This window comes from Salmo salar, chromosome ssa14, assembly GCF_905237065.1.
Source record: "Salmo salar chromosome ssa14, Ssal_v3.1, whole genome shotgun sequence".
Lineage (NCBI taxonomy): Eukaryota > Metazoa > Chordata > Actinopteri > Salmoniformes > Salmonidae > Salmo > Salmo salar.
Window position 1 is genome coordinate 61018140 of NC_059455.1, and position 25116 is coordinate 61043255.

Genomic DNA, 25116 nt, shown 5'->3' on the forward strand with positions numbered 1-25116 from the left:
GTCATCACACTGATAATCCCAAATCAAAGCCAAATAGTTATTTATCGGTTATAGGGTGGCGAAATATGTGCTGATGGATAAGTAATGCAGGCTTTTATGGTATATAGTTCATGTTAATCACTACCTAGATATCAGCATCTGTAAAATGGCGTCTTGGGAGACCAGTATACAGTATTCCTCGGTCATTGATTGTGGCCCGAGGGAGGAAAAACAGTGAAGAGAAAAGACACTGAGATCGATATTAGGCCACAATGTTTATTCAGTAGTGTTGTTTCAACGTATAGGTACAATACTGTCTGCTTTTGTAAGACAAAAAAAAAAATGCCAGTCATTATCATCATCCTCCTGGTGTAATGTACAAACCTCCTTGTTCTCTCCAAGAGAGCAAGTACATTTCCAAATGGTAGGCACTTTGAAGGTTTAAAACATTGGTGAATATACATTTGTATATATAATATATCTTTTCATATACTAATAAGCAATTGGACTCAATGGTCAGAGCTCTAATAGAAATACAAATATATTTTTTTAAAACAAAGAAAGAAATGTGGCCATAATGGGAATATGTATAGTGATGGTGAGAATACCGTCTTTGGGTTTTGTTTATGCAGTTCAGTACCTTCCTTTCTATAAGCTGAGAGGGGGGGGGGTGCAGGTAGAGGGCAGAAGCTGGAGGGTATAGCAGAGTGGGGAGGGAGGAGGAAGGGTTGCATGGAGGAAAATGGCCTCAGATGGGTGGTAGGAGTTCAGAGTTCACAACTTCTATTTCACATTACTCAACATCTCAAAGGAAACTTCACTATCTGTTGTACCTTTCTCCTCATTGCAGGTTCATGCAGAGGTGGCCGTTTTAATGAGAAAGGGTGATGGCAACAACAGGTTGCCGTGATGTACCGTTCTTGGTATATGTTTTGTTCTTGGTAACCAACCTCACACTGTCTGATAATCGCTCTCAGGAAAGCTCTTCCCCGGAAAACAGAGCAATTTTGCGGACCAGCACCTGTATTGGGATTATCTCAAATCGAGATGCATTGACTGACCACAACACTTGAAGCTTTAGAAAAAGGATCCAAAGTTCCATTTCACTCTAACAACTGGTACTGAACCACTGGGAACATCGCCGCGATCCGCACAGAGCTGACTCATTTCAATTGGCAGCTGGTGCGTGTCCAGTAGTACATAACAGGCCGTCAAAAAGGATCTCCTGACTAAACCATCGACACGGGGAGACAAAAACACTGGGCGCGCTGGCAACACAGCGGAGTGAGAAAAAGGGGAGGGGCCGACAGGTCCATTGGCTCTGGTCCAATCTGATTACCATGAGGAGATGGACAGAGTGGTGGGGGTGAGAGGGGGAGGTGGTACAGGCAAAGTAAACTAGGGGGAAATATTGGGGGGGGTGGAAGGGAGCCAACGCCCCTGAGCCAAATTTAACCCCAAATATACTAAACACTCAGAGCTTAACGAGACCAGCAGAGGAGCAATGCAGTGAATGTGCAATATGAAAAGTCGTATGCAATTAAATAAAATGAAATAAACATCCACAAGACATACTGTAAAGTAGATCTTATATCTTTTTCTTGAGCCCCTGCCACATCTTAGCTTTTAAAGACCGATTCCCGATTATTAAACACGTATGCTGTATAAGAAATGGTTTTGACCGAGAGAAACATTGAAAGAAAACAAAACAAGACAAACAAAAATTAAATTAAATGCTCACTTTCCACTAGATGGGTTTGAGAGCAAAAAAATAAACATTGTAACCTGAAGGGAGAACATTTACATTGACCGTTATCAGCGTTAATATGAAGACGAAAGAACTTCATGAAAACTACAAAGGCATATATTTTTTTTTTTTTACATCTGAGAGAAAAAAAAGATAAATTAATGAAATACACATTTTAGAGATCAATGTCAGACATGCTAGGACAAAAATGAAAAAAAAAATATGAAGTAGGATTGATACAGAATAATTATATTCAATTATTTCCACTTTTAAAAATATTCTTTACAAATACATACTGCTACAGTTAAATAGTAGTCAGTGACTAAAAACAGCTCCTTTGACAGAAGACAGATGGAATCAGTTTTTCTCACCTTTGCAGATTGTGATTTTTGTTTAGTTTTTTTCAGCCTTTTCAAATAATACACAAAATGTTTAAATACACTGAGATTTGCCAGAAAATAAGCAATGCTTGGCTTTTCATTTAAAAAAAGAAGAAAGATAATGTCTTAATTACAATACTCTATGCAAAAGCTTTCCTTTATGTATTTTTTCCTCAATAAATGTTTAACTTTTTTTGATGTTGTTGTATTTTAACAGCTTTTGTCGTTCTCATGGACTGCCAGAAACTGTCACTGTGATTTGTCAATCTTCTTGCGAGGGGGCGGGGCTTTAGGCATAAAACTCCTTGGTTGGGGCCTTCTGATATGCTGCCCCAGAGGGTTTCCTCTCTCCCAGGTCGTAGCTGCCCTCGTCCTTCTTCCTCATGCGGTAAACCAAGAGGAGGATGAGGAAGATGGCAAAGAGGAAGCCAATAACTCCGCCCGCAATGACAGCTGTGGACAGAGAGCAGGAGAGATCAGAGGTTAGAGGTCAAAGGCTATTCAGAGGACACTGAAGCTTACAGCATCTAGAGAGGGAACTTTGAATGCACTGTACCCTTTCGTAAGCAATCTACCTGTCAAGCTACTCGATATTACTCCCAGATCTTGCCCTTTTTTCTTGTGTGCTAATTCTTTACATAGGCTTTTGTAATTTTCCCATTGATACTTGTATGAGGCTTCTTTATAGTCCTTAATCTGTTTTAGGGCTCTCATGACGAAACAATCTCCCCTCTGCTTCAGTTTTATTTCCACATCTTGGACTGGCCCCTCGGCCCCATGGGTAAAAAGAAACCTGCCACTCTTCCAGCAAATTACCCTCCTGGAAACCGTGCAGTGCCTCGGTGTGGAGTGGATAAATGTACATGAAATGACGACAATTAGAGTTCTGGGAGCCATGGGGGACAGGAAGAGGAAAATTAGAGGTATAGAGGACGGGAGGAGGTTAGCTAGCCACGTCCGTTTGCACAGTGGGCTGGGCCCTTCTGGTCTCTGTGTTTTACATTGTGTTAATCCACAGTATTTACAGCCCTGTCAAGGCCAGGGTTTCAGTGGATGTGGCCAACGTGACAGTAGTTGAAATCAAATGAAAAGAGTAGTATACCTAGCAGACGGACTTTGAAAAGTCAGGGCCTCACATGTCTACAGGGTAGATCATTTGAGACATTTTGAAATACACTAGTTAGACAAATATTCAAGTTTGGATGTAACTTTTAGAAATGGCAAACTTTGGAATAAACATAAAAATCCAAATGAGCAAAGGAAACTAACTAGATGGATGTTTTGTGGGATACACACTACATGACCAAAAGTACGTGGACACCTGCTCGTCGAACATCTCATTCCAAAATCATGGTCAATAATATGGAGATGGTCCCACCTTTGCTGCTATAACAGCCTCCACATACTTCTGGGAAGGCTTTCCACTAGATGTTGGAACATTGCTGCGAGGACATACTTCCATTCAGCCACAAGAGCATTAGTGAGGTCGGGCACTGATGTTGGGCGATTAGGCCTGGCTCGCAGTCGCATTTCCAATTCATCCTAAAGGTGTTCGATGAGGTTGAGATCAGGGCTCTGTGCAGGCCAGTCAAGTTATTCCACACCGATCTCGAACAAACTATTTCTTTATGGACCTCGCTTTGTGCACGGGGGCATTGTCATGCTGAAACAGGAAAGGGCCTTTCCCAAACTGTTGCCACAAAGATGGAAGCACAGAATTGTCTATAATGTAATTGTATGCTGTAGCGTTAAGATTTTCCTTCACTGGAACTAAGGGGCCAGCCCATGTCATGAAAAACAGCCCCAGACCATTATTCCTCCTCAACCAAATGTTATGCATTGGGGCATAGTGTTCTCCTGGTATCCGCTAAACCCAGATTCATCCGTCGGACTGCCAGATGGTGAAGCGGGATTCATCACTCCAGAGAATGCATTTCCACTGCTCCAGAGTCCAATGGTGGTGAGCTTTACACTACTCCAGCCGAGGCTTGGCAATGCGCATGGTGATCTCAGGCTTGTGTGCGGCTGCTCGGCCATGGAAACCCTTTTCATGAAGCTCCCGACGAACAGTTCTTGTGCTGACGTTGCTTCCAGAGGCAGTTTGGAACTCGGTAATGAGTGTTGCAACCGAGGACAGACGATTTTTACGTGCTTCAGCACTCAGCGGTCCCGTTCTGTGAGCTTGTGGGCTACCACTTCGCGGCTGAGCCGTTGTTGCTCCTAGACGTTTCCACTTCAGAATAACTGCCCTTACAGTTGACAGGGACAGCTTTAGCAGGGCAAAAATTTGACAAACTGACTTGTTGGAAAGGTGGCATCCTATGACGGTGCCACGTTGAAAGTCACTGAGCTCTTAAGAATGGGCCATTCTACTGCCAATGTTTGTCTATGGAGATTGCATGGCGGTGTGCTTGATTTTATACACCTGTCAGCAACGGGTGTGTCTGAATTAGCCAAATCCACTCATTTGAAGGGATATCCACATACTTTTGACCATGTAGTGTATTTCCAGCACAACTATATTGACGTCCTAACTCATCCTCATCCATTTCACTTCTTCACAGGAACTAACAGACGGATGTCACAACAAAGCAGAACTAAAGTACCAATCCATTTGTAGCACACTACATGTGTATCTCTGACACTGAAGGGAAAACTGCATCAGTGACTGTGATTTCCAGTCAGATAATTTCCCTAGTTTGCATTTCATTAGAAGGGAATTAAACACTAAATTGTAGCAAACCGCGTTATGAACTCTGGAAGGTCCCACTGAGGGGTAATTTAGTTTGTATATTAAACTGGTTATTTTCAGAAGCTGTAGAGAGCTTAGAGAGCTTGACAGACGTTGGGAGAAATCCCCCTTAGATGTGCGTTACTGCGCCATTACTACCCAGACCCAGTAACAGCATGATTAAGGAATGATCAGGAAATAAACTAAATGTATAACATCAATGTTAAAACGATTGTATAATAGATGATTAGGCGTTCCATCAAGAGTCCCTTTGCAGAACATACATGAAGTTGCTGCACAAGTGCCTAAAGATAAAGATGTAGCGAAGATGCAGCCAACTAAATGTGCCTGACATCAAGTAGACACGTTTTGGCATCGATCCAAGCATGGCACCTGAGCTACTTCATAATCAAAGACGTAATCAAGAGCTCAATGAAGAATTCAAACGGCAGTCCAGTAACCTGACAGTAGCTAGGTTTCCATCCAATTGGAGAAAGATTTTAATGTGAATATTCAAAAACCTGCATAAAAACAAAATGCGCATTTTCCCACCAGAGATGTTTTTCCATCAAATGTACTGTGAGAGATGACATAATGCACATAAAAACAACTTTTGCAGTTAAATTCCAATGTTCTGAATAAAAAAGAAAGAGAACTCTACTGATGGTGTTGTCACAAAAAATATTGTGTTATATAGCGAATGTGCTCACTCTGGTCTTGGCAAATGCCCTCTAGCCAACAGCACACAGATACAGTGTGGATAGACTACCTACAGTGCCTCCAGAATGTATTCAAACCCCTTGACTTATTCCACATTTTGTCATGTTACAGCCTGTATTCAAAAGGGATTAAATAAAAACAATTCTTAGCCATCTACACACAATACCCCAAAATGCCAAAGTAAAAACATGTTTTTTATTTATTTGAGCCAATATCTCATTTACATAAGTATTCACACCCCTGAGTCAATACTTTGTAGAAGGACCTTTTTCTGCGATTAGAGCTGTGAGTCTTTCTGGGTAAGTCTCTAAGAGCTTTCCACACCTGGATTGGTCTTATTTATATTCACATTTGTACATTATTCTTTCAAAAATGATTCAAGCTCTGTCAAGTTGCCATTTTCAAGTCTTGACATAGATTTTTAAGCCAAATTAACTCAAAACTAACTAGGCCATTCAGGAACATTTAATGTCGTCTTGATAAGCAACTCCAGTGTATATTTGGCCTTGTATTTTAGGTTATTGTATTCCTAAAAGGTGAATTTGTCTCCCAGTGTCTGTTGGAAAGCACTGAGTATAGTACTTTTATAAAACCAGCTTCAGTTAGCTTCACATTCTAGCTCAGGCTTCATCCGTACTATGACTCTAGCTGGCTTGTCATACGTGGCTAGGATTTTGTGCTTTGCTCTATTCTGTTTTTTTTATCCTAACAAACTCCCTTGCTGATGACAAGCATACCCATAACATGAAGCAGCCACCACCATGCTTGAAAATATGAAGAGTGGTACTCGGTGATGTGTTAGAATTTCCCCAAACATAACGCTTTTTATTCAGACAAAGTTGATTTCTTAGCAAAATTTTAGCAGTTTTACTTTAGTGCCCTATTGCAAACAGGATCCATGTTTTGGAATAAGTGTTATTCTGTACAGGCTTCCTTCTTTTCACTCTGTCATTTAGTTTAGCATTGTGGAGTAACCACAATGTTGTTGATCCATCCTCAGTTTTATGCTTTCACAGCAGTTCACAACAGTTTAATCTCTGTAACTGTTTTAAAGTCACCATTGGCCTCATGGTGAAATCCCTGAGACGGTTTCCTTCCTCTCCGGCAACTGCGTTAGGAAGGACCCCTGTATCTTTGTAGTGACTGGGTGTATTGATACACCATCCAAAGTGTAATTAATAACTTCACGATGCTCAAAGGGATATTCATTGTTTGCTTTTTCATGTTTATCGATCTACCAAAAGGTGCTCTTCTTTGCTAGGCATTGGAAAACCTCCCTGGTCTTTGTGGTTGAATGTGTGTTTGAAATTCACTGCTTGAGTGAGTGACCTTACAGATAATTGTATGTGTGGGGTACAGAGATGAGGTAGATATTCAAAAATCATGTTAAACACTATTATTGCACACAGAGTGAGTCCATGCAACTTATTATGTGACTTGTTGAGCAAATGTTTACTCCTGAACTTATTTAGGCTTGCCAAAATGAAGAGATGTATTACTTGATTCAAGACATTTCAGATCAAAAACATTCTATGAATTTGTAAAAAATTCTGAAAACATAATTCCACTTTGACATTATGGGGTATTGTGTGTAGGCCAGTGACACACAACACCTCTATTTAATCAATTTTAAATTCAACTAAATGGGGAAAAAGTAAAGGGGCTGTGAAAACAAAAAATATTTGTCAAACAGCAGCCAAGTATCGACCGTCACGTCACCAGAATAAGACCCTCGATATATATTCGAAAATAGCATAAAGCTTAAGTACTTTAGGCGCATAAAAAGGTTAGATGGAAACCTGGTTTGTTGTATAAGAAATTCAACCTCATTTCCCATTTAATAGCTCACAACTCATAATCAACCTCTAGTCTATCACAAACAGTAGTCTAGTGTAGACGTGTAGACACAGGTGCAAGGACTGCATCCTGTGTCCACTGTCCAAACCACCAAACCCCAGTGTGGTTTCGGGACATACCTGCCAGCACCTCTGTTCTCTGGAAGAGGTTTTCCGAGCGCACCTCGATGGGCTCCAGGGGGGAGCTGGGGACGCCGGTGGTGCTGGTGATCTGGTTCTTACGCTCGTCCTCTGTGACGGGTACAGGGGGCTGGGAGGAGAGAATGAAAGAGTTACAGATTGAGGGATACAGGTTCCGTACCAACATAATGGCCTGGAGCCTCATTTGTCAATCATGCGTAGGCACAAATCTGGGCGTAAATCACGCGCGGGATCACTTCCACGCAAAGTGTGAGATTTAGCAACGTTTGCTTGAGAGTGTGCGTACATTCATGCACAACCGTGACCATGTGTACGCACAGTGCCAAGTGGTGGAATAAGGGAACTGTTTGTCAAGAGTAGAATGTTGAAAATGTCATAATAAGTAATCATTCAAAAAAAATGTAATTGTATTTACATTTGACCACATCAGTGCATTTGTTACGATAACAATCCATCATTTGTTAAATTAGAGGCACGTGTGCAAGTGAAACTATTGTTGAAACACTTTAAAAGTCCAAGATAATGGGAAATCGAATGAGAGGCTAATCTTGCTCTGTTGGAAGATTCAGCACACGCTGCGTTTCGCAGAGATTGCATTTTTAGAGACGTGCTATCCACCCTTGGGTTTTTGGCTGCGGGCACTTATTCAGCAGGAGCTTGCCAATCGGCATCTTTCAGCCCTCGATGAGCCAATGTTTTGGATGCAATCCTCAGCAAAACAAAAGTACAATCTCCATACACCATCACACAACAGGTTGAAGTCAAGAGGGATTTCTTTACCATCAATGGGTTCCAAAATAGAAACGGAGCAATAGAGGGCACCCACGTGGCCATAAAAGCACCATCCCAAAACGAGTTCAACTCTGTGAAACAGAAAAGGCTTCCACTCTTAATGTGCAGTTGATAGGTTATGTGATGCGCAAAAGACGCTGCTGAATGTGGTGGCAAGGTGGCCAGGTGGTACGCACGACTCGTTCATTCGACACAACAGCAATGTCGGCCTATACGCCTACAGGAGGGCGCTGTTGAGGATGGGGGCTTATTGGTGAGTATATTTTCCATTGCTAAGAGCAACTAATTGTCCTAATGGTCGTCTCTCCAAATAAAACCTTTTGGTTGTACTCAATCTCTGACATTAGACTGGCACCTTTATTTCAGTTTAGAAACGGGTTTTTTTTAGGGGGGGAATTTGCTTTTTTTGGTTGCGACGTATTTCATGGTACGGCATTGTATACTCCCCACAGGCTTTAAAGGGGTGACATTTTGACCATATTTGGTTAATTAGGGTTGTTTCGAAATGCAAATAGCCAAGGTCGTATTGCTGACATCCATCCCTAGTCTCTTCAGATCCGTAATGATTGAAGGGGCTAGGGGAACAGGAAAGGGACCACTATTGATAACAAACCTGTGTCCTTGACTTGGCTTACGGGGAAGTGACTGCCCCTTACCTAGGAAATAATCCCCCAATACATTATGGTGGTTCCAAGAGTTGATAGTGTTCCAAAATGTGAGATTATGGCTGTTGGTTCAGTAATCCAGCATAATGCATAATGTACAACAGACCAAATCAACATCAGGGGTCTAGATGACTACTTGATCCTTATTGATCCTAGAATTCCAGCATTGGGGTCAATGCATGTTCAACTATTATTTGGCGTGGTGAATTGAAAGGCCCTCAAAGAAAATAGCAGGCCATTTCCAACCTGTTAATTGTACAAAGGAATATCTAAAATATGCAGCAGATAAGGACTGGTCATAGGGCAGTTCGGGCAAATGCTCAATGGGCTGGTCCATCTTTAGCTTAGTGGGCCGGTTTAAATAGTCTGGTGAATGGGTTGGTTGTCATGTTCCCTCACCTCTGTTCGGACTGGCTTCCTGGGCGCTTGCCTTGGCAGGTCTTCTCTGGGCGTGTCTGTCTCCACTCTGGGAGTGAAGTCTTTGGTGGAGTCCTGGGTGGGTTCTGCTTTGGGCGCAATGTACAGCGTGCTCACGGTCACCGCCTCCTCGATCACCTCCTCACCAATGCCTGCAGAGCAAGATGAAGAGATAGCACTGTTTGTACTACTTCACCGGAACTCAATCACTTTCAGTTTAATGTCTGTTGAAGACGAAGGTTGTTTTGAGTCTGAAGTTTAGTGAAATCCTGCTTTTCAAAGGAACTTTTTAGAAAAACATTACATCCGCATTCCTAATTCAATCACAACAGACAAAAGCCACGTCCTGATATTCTCGAATGGGATCAGGTGGAGATAAAGTGAGGTAAAAACAGAGTTCGCTACAGTTATCAAAGCACTTTCTTACAGCCTGCTTTGCTTTGGCCATCCGCCTGTTGTTAAACAGACATGCCTATTCTGGGTGAAAGACACAGTATACAGCAGTGACTGTTTGCCTGCCTCCCTGTGCGTGTCGACCCAGTTGAAGGCTACGGTGACCAGACTCTTACCTGATCCTGACCCCGAGTTAAAGTCGTCGTCGTCCTCAGGGTAGTAACCCCCGGACCCTGTGTCGTCAATGAAAAGTTCATCCACTTCGGAGGACGACTTGGCCGCATCCGCTATCTGAAAGGGGAGAACAACAGAAACATAGACTAAGTGCTGGGTATTTCGACTGTTCTGAGACCACTTTTCAGTGTGCGAGTCCAACATAACTTTCCTGTAGTCACCACTTTTGTCTTGGAAACACTTCTAGCGTTGAACACATTTATGGATACTACGGTCTCACCTTTGGTAAAAGGCACTGAGTTTCATTGAAAAGTGAACACCAACGCTCTTCTCACTGGACTCAAAGCTGTAGTTGACACAAAAAAAAGAGTTGCCTTGGTAGTTTCGGAGCTACAGTATGTTCTGCTAGATAGGCCTATTGTCATTTGCTTGTACCTCCGAGGAAACTTGTCTCAACGAACCACGCTGGATTATATCACTGTCTCAAGAGACATAACACCCCTCTCTAAACAGATGAGCATTAAACTAGACGTCTAGCTCCGCCCACCATCGTTGCCGGGGTGAAAGTCCATAGAAGTGTGTGCGTTTGTCTTACAGCTTAACGGAGTATCCAATAGGGAAGCTGAAATTGAACTATGCTGTTTGTGTGACTTGCAAAGGCATCAACCCCCTCGAGACTATAGCATGCTAGTTAATAAAATGTTATGTCATCCATCCTCAATTTCCTTTACACACAACTTCATAGAAACTCAGTGTAAAGACTGCACATTGGACAAAACATTGCCATTGCTGTGTGCGTGCATGTGGAATAGCTGGGTAGCTGGGTAGGCCCCATGGCAACCTCCATGGCAACCTCCAACCAACCTCCATTCAACCTCACTCAGAGCCTGGGTGTGCTGTCCCCCCCATACTGATGCTGCTTTAGAAAAGGGCCACAAAAGAGGGCCAACAATAAATCATCCCGGCGTTGCTATAGTGCTTGTGTGGTGGTGGTGCTAGGTGCTGATAAACCTGGAGCTAAATGAACCGGGATTCGATTTTACACTCGTTGCTTTTCCAGAAAAGGCCGGGGAAGAAAGAGTTTCGGAGGGCATGACATAAGAGATTACTCTTTTCTTTGGACGGAAGCTGTGATAAAGGTAGCAAAGTAGTAGGTTTGTGTTGTTGTTAGCCTCTGTGTGTGTGTGTGTGTGTGTGTGTGTGTGTGTGTGTGTGTGTGTGTGTGTGTGTGTGTGTGTGTGTGTGTGTGTGTGTGTGTGTAAGGTTGCCTTTTTTACTATGCCTGCAATAGGTGAACAACTGAGTGCACCCAAACACACACACACACATTATTCAATACATCACAAATATAAAGAAAGAAACACTAAACAATGACACTGCTATAGTGTACATGACACAAAAGGAAAGCATACAGTGAATCAAATCAGATATTCATTCTAGAGCGGAAATTGTCAGTAAACTCCTGCCCCCTTATCACTATTGACATTTTGAACCTTCCAGGAAGACTTGCCTTTGAATTATTCTCACAAGCTGGGAGTTCAAGCCTGGAACCCCATAACAAAGAAGTGCCATCCTCATAGAAACATTAGGCTACTAGTAATTCTATTTCTACGGCCATTCTCTCGTGTATGGAAACGCTCTTCTCCTTCCAGATAGTGTCTTTCGTATTTGTTTACTTTCTTTCCACAGATAGTGAGAGGCCAGACAGGACACCGGTTCTCTTTCAGCTCGTCAGCTAAATGGCAATTAGGCTATTACAGCCTAATGCTGTTCACCCTCGTGGTGCTCTTCACAAACAGAGCCTGCTCTACACATGATCTGACTATGCACTGGCATTTTTTGAACTCAAGAGATAAAGGGTTTCTTCCAAGCAGGCTATTTAAAAAATGTTTTCTTTAGAACGACGAGGGCTCTAGAGTACGGACAGACATCTGTTAATGCTTCAAGCACACACACGCACACACACACATTTTAAATACTTTATTTGAATCCACCAATCAAATTTACATTAAAAAAGGATCCAAACATTTCAAAGGTCCCTGTATGTATGACACTCAAGGGTACAGAAAGCACATCCTTCTCCAAATAGCCAGGCTGCCCACGACAGCTGAAACAGAGCAGTACCTAGCCAAATGCTTTGCCCTAGTTTTTGTCAGGCCCGCAGTCTGGAGGCCACGCACCGCACGCCTGTGTACGTGGCCGAGACTGCCAAATATCAGCCCCACCAGCTTGCACCTCCACCCGAGGCTGTCCAAGCGTGCCACGAGGAGCTGGTATTTAAGAAGCTTCCTGGCAAAGGCCTGCTCCATGGAGCCGTCAAATGAGCAGCCCACTTCCAGAATGAGCCCTTCCCCCTGGCCTCCCCCCACAACAACAATATTTGACACACAGGAAAACACCATCATCATCATCATCATCGTCACACCAGCTTCCCCTTATACAAGAATGTTTCTGTATGTGTGCTGGTGGTGAGACTACTTCACCTCGCTGGCTATCAGGTCAACAAGGCGGTCATGTCTAGCAATGCACAAATCCTTGAATGACCAGCAGCCATTCACAACATGGGCAATGGACTCCATTACATTTGACTCATGTAGAATATAAAATGGATCATGGTTTGCAGGGTTCCAGAGTGGTAGATTATATTTTGTTGGTAGAACTTGCAGTTTCGCCTTAATAGTAAAGGTGAGAATGTCCTCGCCGACGGCAGTATTCTGGTACATGGAACGGGGAGTCGGAGTGGTCAGCACCGTCCAAAGCAGCGAGTTTCTCCCGCAGCCTCAGGCCAGTCCAGTGTTACAGTAGCTTGATCCGTCTGATACCGAGGAGTGTTGTCCTGGATGTAGGATGAGATGCTTCATCGTGGGTGACAGAAGCCTCCACAACAACGCCACAATCTGCCACAACTGCATCAGAAGCAGTCACTGTCTCAGTTTGCATATCAGTCCGTGTCCTCCTGAGCTCCACTCCAGTCTGGTTGCACAGGTCGTTGAGGTCTGGACAGTCTGACCAGACACCAAAGCCCACAGCGCGAGTGTCTAATTTCCCATTGACATTCCTCCTGAAGCCCAGGAAGTTGTCCTCAGTGTCCCTGGCCAGTGGAACCTTCCTCCCCTCTTTTCCCTTACATTCATTTATATGAAATTTGTAAAAAGGCTATTTAAATAATGTTTTATTCTAGGTCTCTATAGAGTAAGGACAGACATCGGTTAATGCTTCAAGCACACACACATGCACCCCCCCACCCCCCCCCCCAAAAAGTTCTCCACCTCCAGCTATGACCCTTACTAACACAGTGAGAGTGAGAGCGGTCGGATACAAAACATACAATCCCTCTTCACTGGTATGAATGAACGGGAGAAAGCCCATAGAGAATCCACACGGCCAATCAGAGCCGAGGCCGCCTTATCCTTAGCCGAGACCCTAACAAGCAACAAGCAGCACCTAGCCTTGCGCCTGATCGACTGACTGACTGACAGAGAGACTGCGATAACAAGGGTCTCGCAGCACTGTGGCTTCATTTAGAACAGAACTGCAGCAGTTCCTACTGTCTGTCTGCTCCTAATGAACAACTAGTGGCCAGCAGGAGGCTTGGTGGTGATGCAGTCGGTCTCCATAGAGACCTTGTCTAGGGAAAGAAACATAATAGACAAGGGGAGGAAGAAGAGAGGGGGAGGAGAGAGGAGAGGCAGAGACAGAGTGAGAGTGGCAAGGAGGGAGAGTGACATAGAAAGAGGAGAGAGAGAGAGATTATGTGCTGCAGTAGACAATCTGTTGCCAGCAGGTTGCTTTGCTAAAAGCCTGTCAAACCACCAAACCCATGCCTGGCGGTGTCTGGAAGCCAAAGAGGCTCTCTCTATGGCTTGGGCAGTTAGCTGTGAGATAGCGCTATTGTGAGGGGGTAGTTAGAGTAGGGGGTGGGTGGCTAAGGGTCGCGGGGGTAGTGTAGGGTAGCTTGGATGAGCCATCTTGCCCCGTCTCTAATCCGCGTTGACACACTGCATTCACTTCTTACACGGTCAATATTAACTCACCCCATGACAGGGGAGGAAAAGAGTGTTCCTCAAAGGTATGCAGACACGCATGAATACACTCACACACACACACACACACACACACACACACACACACACACACACACACACAGTTAGGCTTCACAGGAGTGGAAAACAAAAGACAGAGGGCAGACACTGCCTCAGACATTCTTCGTCGGTCAGGTGATCTGCTCCCGCTCTAAAATATTTCCTTAAGAGTACCTCAAATGAACTATGAGGTGCGAGAGAAGCCCATTACATCAGAAAGCACTTGACTTGCAATGCCGTACTTTCATATTTCATAAGAATATCCACTCATGCCAGCTATGGTACCTCACAGTACAGTGCCCAGGCTATATTAAGCCTTCAATGGTCATTGGTCAGTATTGTCCGCTTCTGTAAGACCATTGTCTACCGCTGCACTATCAAAAGAAATCGGTCTCCTCTCTCCTCTCATGGCAAACAGAAGTAGGGCCTGCTGAACGTCAATGACTTTCTGAATGAGAAAAGGCCTGTGTGTCTTTGTGTTAATCTCTAAATAACAAAGTGCAGGTAGCTGTGAGTTTATCTGTAAACTCAGCGAGCCGCAGATCCATACGGCTCAATACTGCCACCACTCTGGCCTCCTTCCCGTCTCTCTCCCACGGGCACGTTTACAAGTTTTTTGTGTTTGTTATCAGTCCTGAATGGATGGACGGCTACGGCTTTTCCCTGTGGTCGACCTGGCTGGGAGGAAAAGATTGGGGGTGACTGGGCGAGAGCAATTAGTTTGAGTGGGCTAAAATGGCTGGGTTCAAGATGCAGTGTTTCAAGAAGTTAAGATTTGACTCTTGTTATTGGTCCTGTGTGGAATTTAGTGTGTCACTTATTGCCTTAAGAGATACCGACAACAACAATGGACTGCTAGGTTGGCATCGGTTGGTGGCCATTTCGTAGGATAACGCTAGAACCTGCTAACGCTAAACAAAAAACCAGCAGGAAACAGCTAGCTTCATAATGTATGTTTGTTGGTGAGGATTTGTTTGTCGAATGTAATTGGGGTTGAGAAATGAGTTGAAAAATACCAACGCTACACCAATGGAGGTGGTGTTCGAACAGTGACCCAGAAAAGAAACTAAATGGTTGTGGTGGTGGAGGAAAGGAGGGGGAGTAGGGTGAGGGGGGGGGGTTGTCTCTCAGCCGCTCTTCAGAACCTTCAACTTTTATTGCCCTCCCGGGGATCATAATAAGGAACTAATCGATCGTCTTTGAGACACTGGAGGGCAGGCGCTGTTACAGCAGGAAGTTGACACAAATCAAACTCTCCCTAAAACCAGACTGTGTGACCTAGAGCTATTCCAGGAGTGTGGGGGACAGCTTTCTAGCTTGTGTGTGTGTGTGCGGGGGTTGACATTTACCATGAAAAGCAGCCTAATCCAGGAAACAGAATCTGTTCATCTGGTTCTGTTGCTAGCAGCTCACTTTGCCACATGTTCCTGTTTTGCATCGCGCATAATAGCACAACAGAACGCATTCATAACAGGGATTTCTGGTTAATGATTGAACTTCTTATTCTTTTTTTTATGTATATAAAGACTTTAAAATCCTAATTGGAAACCAAAGACACAGTTGAGAGGAGCTAGACAGACGAGTGCTGACAGTATATGCATGACTACCTTTTGAATCCACACCGTTATCACTCGTAATAAACTGAAAGGTAAACAGCGAAATGAACACAGCTGAAGTGCTCTTTCCTGTTTCAAAGCAGTGCCACACTTGCGTTGACATGAGGGGTTTCCAGGTGGAAAGATGTGTTACCTTTTTATTTTGCGGTGCTGTGGACTCAGCAAATGAACGGCGGAGAGCAGACATTTACGGGTTCATTAGCTGATCTTTATGTCCTCGTAAAGATTGAGTAAACTGTCTGAGACTGCGCTAAAATGAAAACCAGCAGACCTCGCTGCTCTATGGACCTGGATCAGTTCACCCCATACTTCTGGGTAAATACGCTCAATACTTTCAGAACCATTTGACCCATTTCAGTTCGCCACAAAGGTAGGACATTCTATACCCTCAAAAAGGCCTTCAAGTTCTGACATGGGGGCATTAAAAGGTTTCAGCGTAAGCTTTGATTTAGTCATCCTAACAAACAATGTGTCAAAGTCCAGGCAAGCAGCTCAAACTACCTCAAACTACATACATATGTGAACAAACACAAGCTGCATAAGCAACATTTGTTACTGTTTGACTGAAATAAGTCCTGCCTCAGGAGTTTTCTCAAAAATGTCAGTCTCACAAAGGAGAACAGAGAGTTTGACTAATTCCCTCCTCACATACACTGACGATTAATCTACATCAGACTGCATAAATAATACACGAGGCAAGGATCATAAAGAAGCCGATAGTACTACAGAGACTGACAAAATACATATTTTTTTTATTTTTTTTTTACAAAATACTTTTCTTTTGAGCAAGTGCCAAAAAAATCCACTGTTTTTCCTACAGACGCCCAATAAGACACAACACACTCCAGCTATGACTTCCCCTGCTTCCTGAGAGGAAGAAAGTCAATTGCATGGTCTCCAACGAAAACAGATGCGCTCTGATAGCCTGGCCACGGGACAACAGAGTAAACTTTGCTTTCACCCCTACCTGTACAATCCTATTTACGCCGTTCGGCATGATAAAATAAGATAACCAATGTGCCCCAATTTCGCTGCGGTCTCGGTGTGCGAGCGCTCACACGCTGCGACACATTATGGCTCATTTACTTCATCTCAGACCATTAAATAGTTTACCAGAATACCAATTAAAGCCTGTCTACTTGACTCATTCGCAGAGGCACCTGATGAGCCTAATGTAAAGTTAATGTAACCCTTCAGTGACCCCCCCCCCCCCAGTCCCCACAAAATACTAAGAAACAACGTGACCAATGTGGTTTCAACATGTAAAGTTTTCAGTGAATAGCTCAGCTCTGTGGCATCTAAGCCCGTAGTCCGTGACAAGAGTTCTTTCTGCACACAGCCCTCTACGGATTCCCAAATCTACCGTTCGGTATACTACCTGCCCCCGGGTGGGAATTGGGAAATTCCTCAGCCCCGTTAAACAGCTTTGATATGCACTGGAAACCCGAGATTCTTTGTCAGCTCGGAAACCCAATACGCTGGGAAATGGGCTTCACCTGCGAGTCATTTTTGTGAGGAGGGAAACTGAAAGATTTGCTGCAGCACAACAGGTTCCTTCCCTCAAGTCACAGTGGAAATAGGAGGCTGTAACAGGCATGGCTGAACAGAAACAAGCACAGGGTGGTTTTAAGTGCTTAGGCCTGTATAAAACAAGTCTCATATTCAATAGCTCCTCTAGCTATAACAAATAAAGTATCAGTAATCTAGAATTCCCACATCCAGGAGCAACGTTCTTACTTGACTACCATACATCAAGTCCATTATCCTCACAAATACCATTGGGCCAGTCAAAATGGTGGCCGTATCAACATGAACGGTAGGTCTCATCAGGGGGCAGCTCTGTGAGGGGAGGATGTTGCTTGTTTAACAGGGGTGGGGAGAGAGGGGAAGGGGGCTTAGAAAAGTTTCAATCCTCAGCAAACCACTGACCCTCTAATTGATATCGTCTGAAGTGGAAAAGTACCGTGCCGTGTTCGCAAATTCACCATTTGGCCGGTTCTGACTTGTCTGAATGACGTTGGAGATGCGCTGTTCCCTTTGTCCTGCCTTTGTACCCGCTTAGCGTTCATTCCACACATCCCGACTAACTCAGCAACATATTCTTTTTCACAAAGGAACGTTTCAGTGAAGGCTTGAACGGTCCTTCCTTTCACATTCCAGCTTGCCGAAATATAACACATTTCCGGCGACAAGGCGATGACCGTTGGTCCTCAAACGTCTCCAGTAAAATGAGTTTGAGGACGAGTGTGGAAGAGCGGTTAACAAGTGTGATCTTTAAAGGTTATATAGACTGAATTAGTCCTCCAGACAGTTAATCATTGGCTCATATCACCTAAAGAGGGTTGATGAGAGAGAGAGAGAGAGAGAGAGAGAGAGAGAGAGAGAGAGAGCACAAAAGAGAAAGAATATGAGGAGACATTTGAACACACACACATTTCCACAGGCATCATCAGTTTCACCTTTAATTAATAGCCGGACCAAACCTCTACTGAAGCACTTTTGGCTAGAGGCACATTAAAGCAAGATGAGGCGCTTTCATTCTCAATCATGGGGAAAATGAGAAGGCCTGCCCCGCGGTCGGCTCTAGACGATCCCGCTGAAGAAAATGTGCACTTTCCCAAGAGCTCATTCCCCAAGCCTGAGTAACCCTCCCATGACTCATTGATCTTAATATAAAACAGATCGGATTTCCATTCCTGTAGTAAAATCCCTGGTGGCCAGGTGGGGGGAAATGTTTCATTTGCCTTCCGGCCTCAAAGACGTAGATTCCACCTTTCTGACTTCTCCTGCAGCACATTAATAATGTCTTACTTAGCATTTAGCCTACAGGTGGAAGAGAGGACTGCTTTTTCTGGAAAAATAAGGAAATTAATACTTTTGCTCCCAGGCAGGTATGATTGGCTACTCTCCATGGGGCCTGTACACATTAGGTAGAGTATACAGGATGGATATTGCAGGAAGCAGGCCTTGGGTTCTGTTCAAAGCGCTCATCTCTTTGGCTTGATATGCAACACTCGAGTGCGATTGGGCTCTTCCTGAACACGTGTGGTCCAGATTCGGAGCGTCGTACCATTCCGCCGGGAGCTGTCAACGACTGAAAGGCATTCCTGACTGATGAAAAGCTATCGGAGGATGAGTGCTGAGAGGATTTGCCAAGTCCTCTTCTCGGAGAGAGAAAACAGGCCTTGGCTTCTTCCTTATATCTTAATATGAGCCATAGGGAGGGAATGGATGACGATGGATACTTTTCACCAATATTCATTCCTGATTACTGCATTGCTTGAATAAGAAGAGGGATGTATACTTTGACTGTGACGTGAACAACGACTGGACCAAATCCTCTTAACAGTATTCAGCTTTATATTCCAAGGACTCGATTCAAAGTGTTCACATGAAAACAAGTTACGTAAAGCAGGAGCTAAAACCTGGGCCGCGGGGGGGTGGGGGGGGGGCGCAGACCTTTACAGTACACTGCCGAGGTACACAAACCTCCAAACATGCGGAGAGGCACAAACGCATGAAGCAGCATGCGGTCTCACATGTACATAAGCACAGGGACACATGCTCCCTCCCGTGTACACTACGTTTTGTTTTCTCATGGTTTTTACTTTACAGGGTTATTAAATTACCTCTGATCCATGCCACTGTTGCCATCGTGTCACAAGGCACTTCTCATTCACGCTTCAAACAGTCTGTGATCCCCTTCAGCGTGTCAGGATAAAGGCATGGCTTCAATCAGCATCGCTCAAAGCCTTTGTGTTTGGTTCCCCGGGCCTCTAAAAGAGCTATGGCATCCAGGGAGGGGGGCGTGATGGATAAATTAGCTGCTGGTTCAAAGTTTAATTGAATCCAGATTCTAAGCCTCTGCCAGAGTGGTGAAAAAAGTAGCTGTATGCGCCTTTGTCCGGCTTCCATCCAGGCTTTTAAACCTTTTCTTAACAGGAAACTCATGAGTTCTTCAGAGCCAGCTCATTAACCCCATGCAGCCAGGAAGGGCCGTGACATGAAAGAGCTTCTAGGAGCGATGGGTCAAAGGTGACCTGACCACAATGTCATATTGTCTTCCTCACAACATAAAGCAGAAGAGTGGCTCTTTGGGGGGGAGATTTCCTTGTCTCTTGGTAGTCAAGGCGCAATGGAGATTGCATGTGACTTTTGAGGATTTTTTGTCTTTTTAATTGATAACATCCAATTTTATAGGCATGGACACGCAAGTTTTGTGTTGACGTAACAACATTATTTTCCAAATGTATTTAGCATTCAGAGTTTACCGTCATTTCCAATCTTATTCCTTTCATTTAGTGTAAGAAAACTTAAGAATGGACCGGTGGGATGTGGAAAAGTTCATGCTCTTTCACCCACACTCAAGCTCATTTATACATATGGCCTGTTCCCCACCCACTTATCTATTTGTGCCGCAAAAATTATGACCTGCCAAATTCCTCCAAAGCTCAGTCTATCTCTCACTGCCACACTGCTGCAAATGTGCCTTTATCTGGAGAAATAAAAGCCATATGTATGAGGGAGGGTGGACGGGTGGGAGGGGCGATTTCACCGCTTCAGTGGCTGATCTACTTCAACCCTCACAGCGCCGCAATTGAATTCCCATCCAACCCTTCCCTTAAGAGGATTTGGGTTCAGGGGAGTCAGGAGGGCGCTGCACTCTGGTTGGGGGTGGGAGGGGTGGGTGGGGGGGGTGGGGGTTGACAGTACAGAGAGGGTGGGCAGCGAGGAATAGGGAGGGGAAAAAAGGAGGGATAGAGTTAGTGGAGAGAGAGTTGCCATAGGGGTGTTGAAGTGAGTTCCTCTGAGAGCATGATGTTGACTATGGTGCTGTGTTGACTATAATGCTGTGTTGACTATGATGTTGACTATGATGTTGAATATGATGCTGACTATGATGCTGTGTTGACTATGATGTTGACTATGATGCTGTGTTGACTATGATGCTGTGTTGACTATGATGCTGACTATGATGTTGAATATGATGCTGACTATGATGCTGACTATGATGTTGACTATAATGTTGACTATGATGCTGTGTTGACTATGATGTTGACTATGATGTTGACTATGATGCTGTGTTGATGTTGAATATGATGCTGAATATTAAATTTTTTTACATTTTTAGTCATTTAGCAGACGCTCTTATCCAGAGCGACTTACAGTAGCGAATGCATACATTTCATACATTTTTTCTCTGTGCTGGCCCCCCGTGGGAATCGAACCCGCAACCAACTGAGCTACAGGGAAGGCTATGATGTTGACTATGATGCTGACTATGATGCTGTGTTGACTATGAGGCTGACTATGATGTTGAATATGATGCTGACTATGTGGTTGACTATGATGTTGACTATGATGCTGTGTTGACTATGATGCTGTGTTGACTATGATGTTGACTATGATGCTGTGTTGACTATGATGTTGACTATGATGTTGACTATGATGCTGACTATGATGCTGACTATGATGCTGACTATGATGCTGAATATGATGTTGAATATGATGTTGACTATGATGTTGAATATGATGTTGACTATGATGTTGACTATGATGCTGTGTTGACTATGATGCTGACTATGATGTTGAATATGATACTGCATATGATGCTGCATATAATGTTGAATATGATGCTGACTATGATGTTGACTATGATGCTGACTATGATGTTGACTATGATGCTGACTATGATGTTGACTATGATTTTGACTTTGATGCTGTGTTGACTATGATGCTGTGTTGACTATGATGCTGAATATGATGCTGACTATGATGTTGACTATGATGCTGACTATGATGTTGAATATGATGCTGACTATGATGCCGTGTTGACTACGATGCTGACTATGATGTTGACTATGATGCTGACTATGATGCTGACTATGATGTTGACTATGATGCTGACTATGATGCTGTGTTGACTATGATGCTGACTATGATGTTGAATATGATGTTGACTATGAGGAGGAAGGGGGAAATAAATGGCGAGAGGTTGACGAAGGGAGCGAGGACACACAGTCAGTACCGGCAGAGGGAGGAGGAGCAGGAGGAAACAGTAATGGTGTAAGGGAGGGATGGATGACTCGGAGCGAGGGCGTCAGGTGGTGATCTCTGATCACATTATACAGGGATACCAGCAGAGGACACAAACCGACGCTGGCACAAATAAATAACTGGAGCATCGACCCGGCCTCAGCACCACCTGCAAGAACAATGATCCAGGACCAGGGGGGTTAGTAATTACCTGGTCGGGGTAGCCATGCCCCGTCGCTACGTTCAAACACTGATCCAGAGACAGGTCTAAAGTTTCACACTGAGGCACCAGACCTCACCGCAAGCTACAAATGTTGACTGCACTATGAGGTAAGATGGAAACAATAACAACCTTAAAGGTATGCTCAAGTCAAGAGGCAACTTATGAAGTGTGCGAAGCCAATATTAATGTAATAGCCGATTAATGAGGCATGATCCCAGCAAGGCCCTGGGAGCTGGGATAGTGGCCTTATAGGTTGGCACGGTCACAGACTACTCAACAGTGCATCATAGAGACATTAAAACATTGACCTAAACCTCAGATGGCCAGATGCTCATAGAACAAAGCTGCTCTCTAATGCCACAGCTTTAAATATGTTTTGGTAACTCTGCGGTGCTGGGGACACACCTACTACCCTTTCACACAGTTACACAATTACTGGGTGGATTATCAGTTTAGGAGGTCACCCGGGATATAGTGGCACATGCTGAAGATTAGCTGCTACGGCCAGCGTTCAGGGAGCGATTCACAGGAAGAGATCAAACACCACTCTACAGAGAGGAAGCCATTTGAATGTGTGTGTGACGCTTGACAGAACAATACCGCTCCATCCGATTCGGTTTCCACGTTTGTTGAAACAAACTGCTCCACAACAAAAGGGAAATCATTTCCTCCCCATGTTTTACATGTGCACCCCAGCTGCTGGGAGTCAACTGGGTAACAATGTAGCCGCAGTTAGTTCACAAAGCAGGGGTAAACAACTCACAAGGCTCTGGACAATATCATCGACACATTATGTAGACAACTTTTGTAAACCAGCCACAATAGACCAGCCTTTTCCCGGTCTCAGTTTATTGTACTTCATGCAATAAAGTTATCAAATGACAAAGACCATAGGCATATAAGCTACCCTTGGACTATAAATATCAGGGCTTTTACAAAAAGCAGGTTTGCTTGGTTTCTATGGAGCTTTTATGTGACTGTTCAAAGCAGCGCTTTAGCCCTGAGCTCATGTTTGAGAAAGATGAGGCAAAAGGTCTCATTCATATTCCATTCTGTGTAAATAATTGAGTTGTGGCTACAGAAATAGGTCCTGTACGAGTACCACGGCTTGGCTTCTTTCTCAATCTTTAATGATTATGTGGCAGAAAGAGCATTTTCCCCATCAGGGCCCTTGGAGAAGCCCACTTTATCAAGACATAAAACACACTTTTGATCAAGAGACATACCCACGCACGCACACACAGCCAGAACTTCCAAAAAGGACCATTTTGTCCTCCGTCAGGAACCACTGATTGTCATCGCTGACAAAACTGTGCAGCTAAAAACAGCTTTAATGTATCTGCCAAACCTCACTCTCGCTACACAGCCCAATTATATCCCTCTGCTGTAATTCCTGAAGAATGTGCGGTTATGAAGTCCGCAGTCTCGCTTTTCCCTGAGTTCCTGAAACAACACAAGGCCCCTGTGCTCCACCCTCTGTCTTACTGCCTCCATATGGATGGGCAGAAGATGCTGAGGATACAGTAGAAGAAGCATTCTGATTGGTCCCAGAGACACACCGAGCACCTGTTTTCATTGGTTACCAGAAAGTTCAAACACAACATTAGAGCCTTTGAATAGGTCTCAGTAACTGGTATGCGAAACACTTTGAAATGCCGGACCTCTAAGCAGGAACAAAGAGATGTATAGTGCTGAAAAGCTGGAGAGCAGAGATTGTGGTGGTACACACCACACTAAAGGGGAGCCACGACTATACCCCACACAAGTACAGATGTCTTTAAAGTATTTGTAGCCTAGACCCCAACAAAACCTGTCAAGATGCCTTATGTGGTCAATAACTCACAAGTAGTGATGGGAAGCCACACAAAAAGACAAAAGGGTAACAGAATGCTTCAAAAGACGCCATGAACTCCAGAACATTCTGAGGAGGTTCGGAAGACTGTAAGTCTGTACCTAATATCCAGGCCCAGGCACTGGCTGGCAGGGTAGGTCATGTCTGGTATTTTACTAAGCCTTGGTGTTGGATGCATTCTGGGAGACAGCCACGAGGCTCCATTTTCTCTAGAGGATATCCTGGGTCTGGAGTCAGGGAAGTCGGCCATCATTCCAGCCAGCCACTGAATCACTTGATTAAACAAATTATTGTCATCAAAGTCATCAAGCCTCACTCCTCCAGGCTAACCGGTTTAAGCATAGCATGACAATGCCAAGATTAAAAAAGCAATTACCTTGGCCCAGTCTCTCCGAAATCAGGGATGGGAGAAAACGGAGATATGATATACACACTATCAAAAGGTGACAGACTGGGAAAGTGGATTTCCAATGAGGTCACTGGGGGCCAGAATTTGTGGAACGCCATCCACAAAACTCTTGTTTGTTTGGAGGCTTTCCTTGAAATGTTCTACCCGTTAAGACTTTGCGGTCGCCTCAAAAGGAGAGTGAGGAAATTAGCGTGTCAGTGGCATTTGCATTTCAAATCAAAATGGATTCCATCTCACACGGTTCTTTAACGGCTCCTCCCCCGTTTAATAAAAGTGCCCTCCTTCTCTCTCTCGGTAATGGGAGCTTTTCGGGACATGGCTGGACACCTGAGTCAGAGATGGCACTATATCAGGTTTTGTTCAGCTCTAAAAATGATACAAGTGTACCGTTGTTCATGCTTCTATACCAACGTGAACAATTTTCCAGTTTATCTACTGGACTATTTGGACAGTGTGTCTGCCACCGCTGCCCTGGAGAATCAAACTAAAGAACATCTGAAAAGGGCCTTTCAGTCATGACAGGAGATTCAGGAAGCTGTATACTTGCTTCTAAAAACGCCTAGGATTGAGGATAATTGTCACGGTCGTCATAGGAACATTCAGACCAAAGTGCAGCGTGGAATCGGTTCGACATCTTTTATTTATAGGTGAACCGGCCAAAAAAACAAACAATAAAGAACAGAACGAACGTGGTGCTATGCAGTGCTCAAGGCAACTATACACAAACAAGATCCCACAACCAACAGGTGGTAAAAAGCTGCCCAAATATGATCCCCAATCAGAGACAACGATAGACAGCTGCCTCTGATGGGGAACCATACCAAGCCAACCTAGAAACTAGAATGCCCACCCTAGTTACACCCCGACCTAACCAAAATCGAGAATAAAGAATCTCCAAGGTCA

The 25116-nt window shown here is 44.1% G+C and overlaps 1 protein-coding gene across 1 annotated transcript in view; it reads right to left on the reverse strand.

Annotated features, from left to right (window-relative positions):
• Positions 1 to 241: 241 nt before the first annotated feature.
• Positions 242 to 25116, reverse strand: part of LOC106570046 (syndecan-2-A) — a 33562-nt gene continuing 8687 nt past the window's right edge. Inside the window, exons 2-5 of the mRNA XM_014141974.2 lie at positions 9998 to 10112; positions 9411 to 9580; positions 7534 to 7663; positions 242 to 2559 (exon numbers count right to left, since the gene is read on the reverse strand). Coding sequence (XP_013997449.1) covers positions 2396 to 2559; positions 7534 to 7663; positions 9411 to 9580; positions 9998 to 10112 — 579 coding nt within the window. The 3' untranslated portion in view covers positions 242 to 2395. The remainder of the gene's footprint in view (positions 2560 to 7533; positions 7664 to 9410; positions 9581 to 9997; positions 10113 to 25116) is intronic.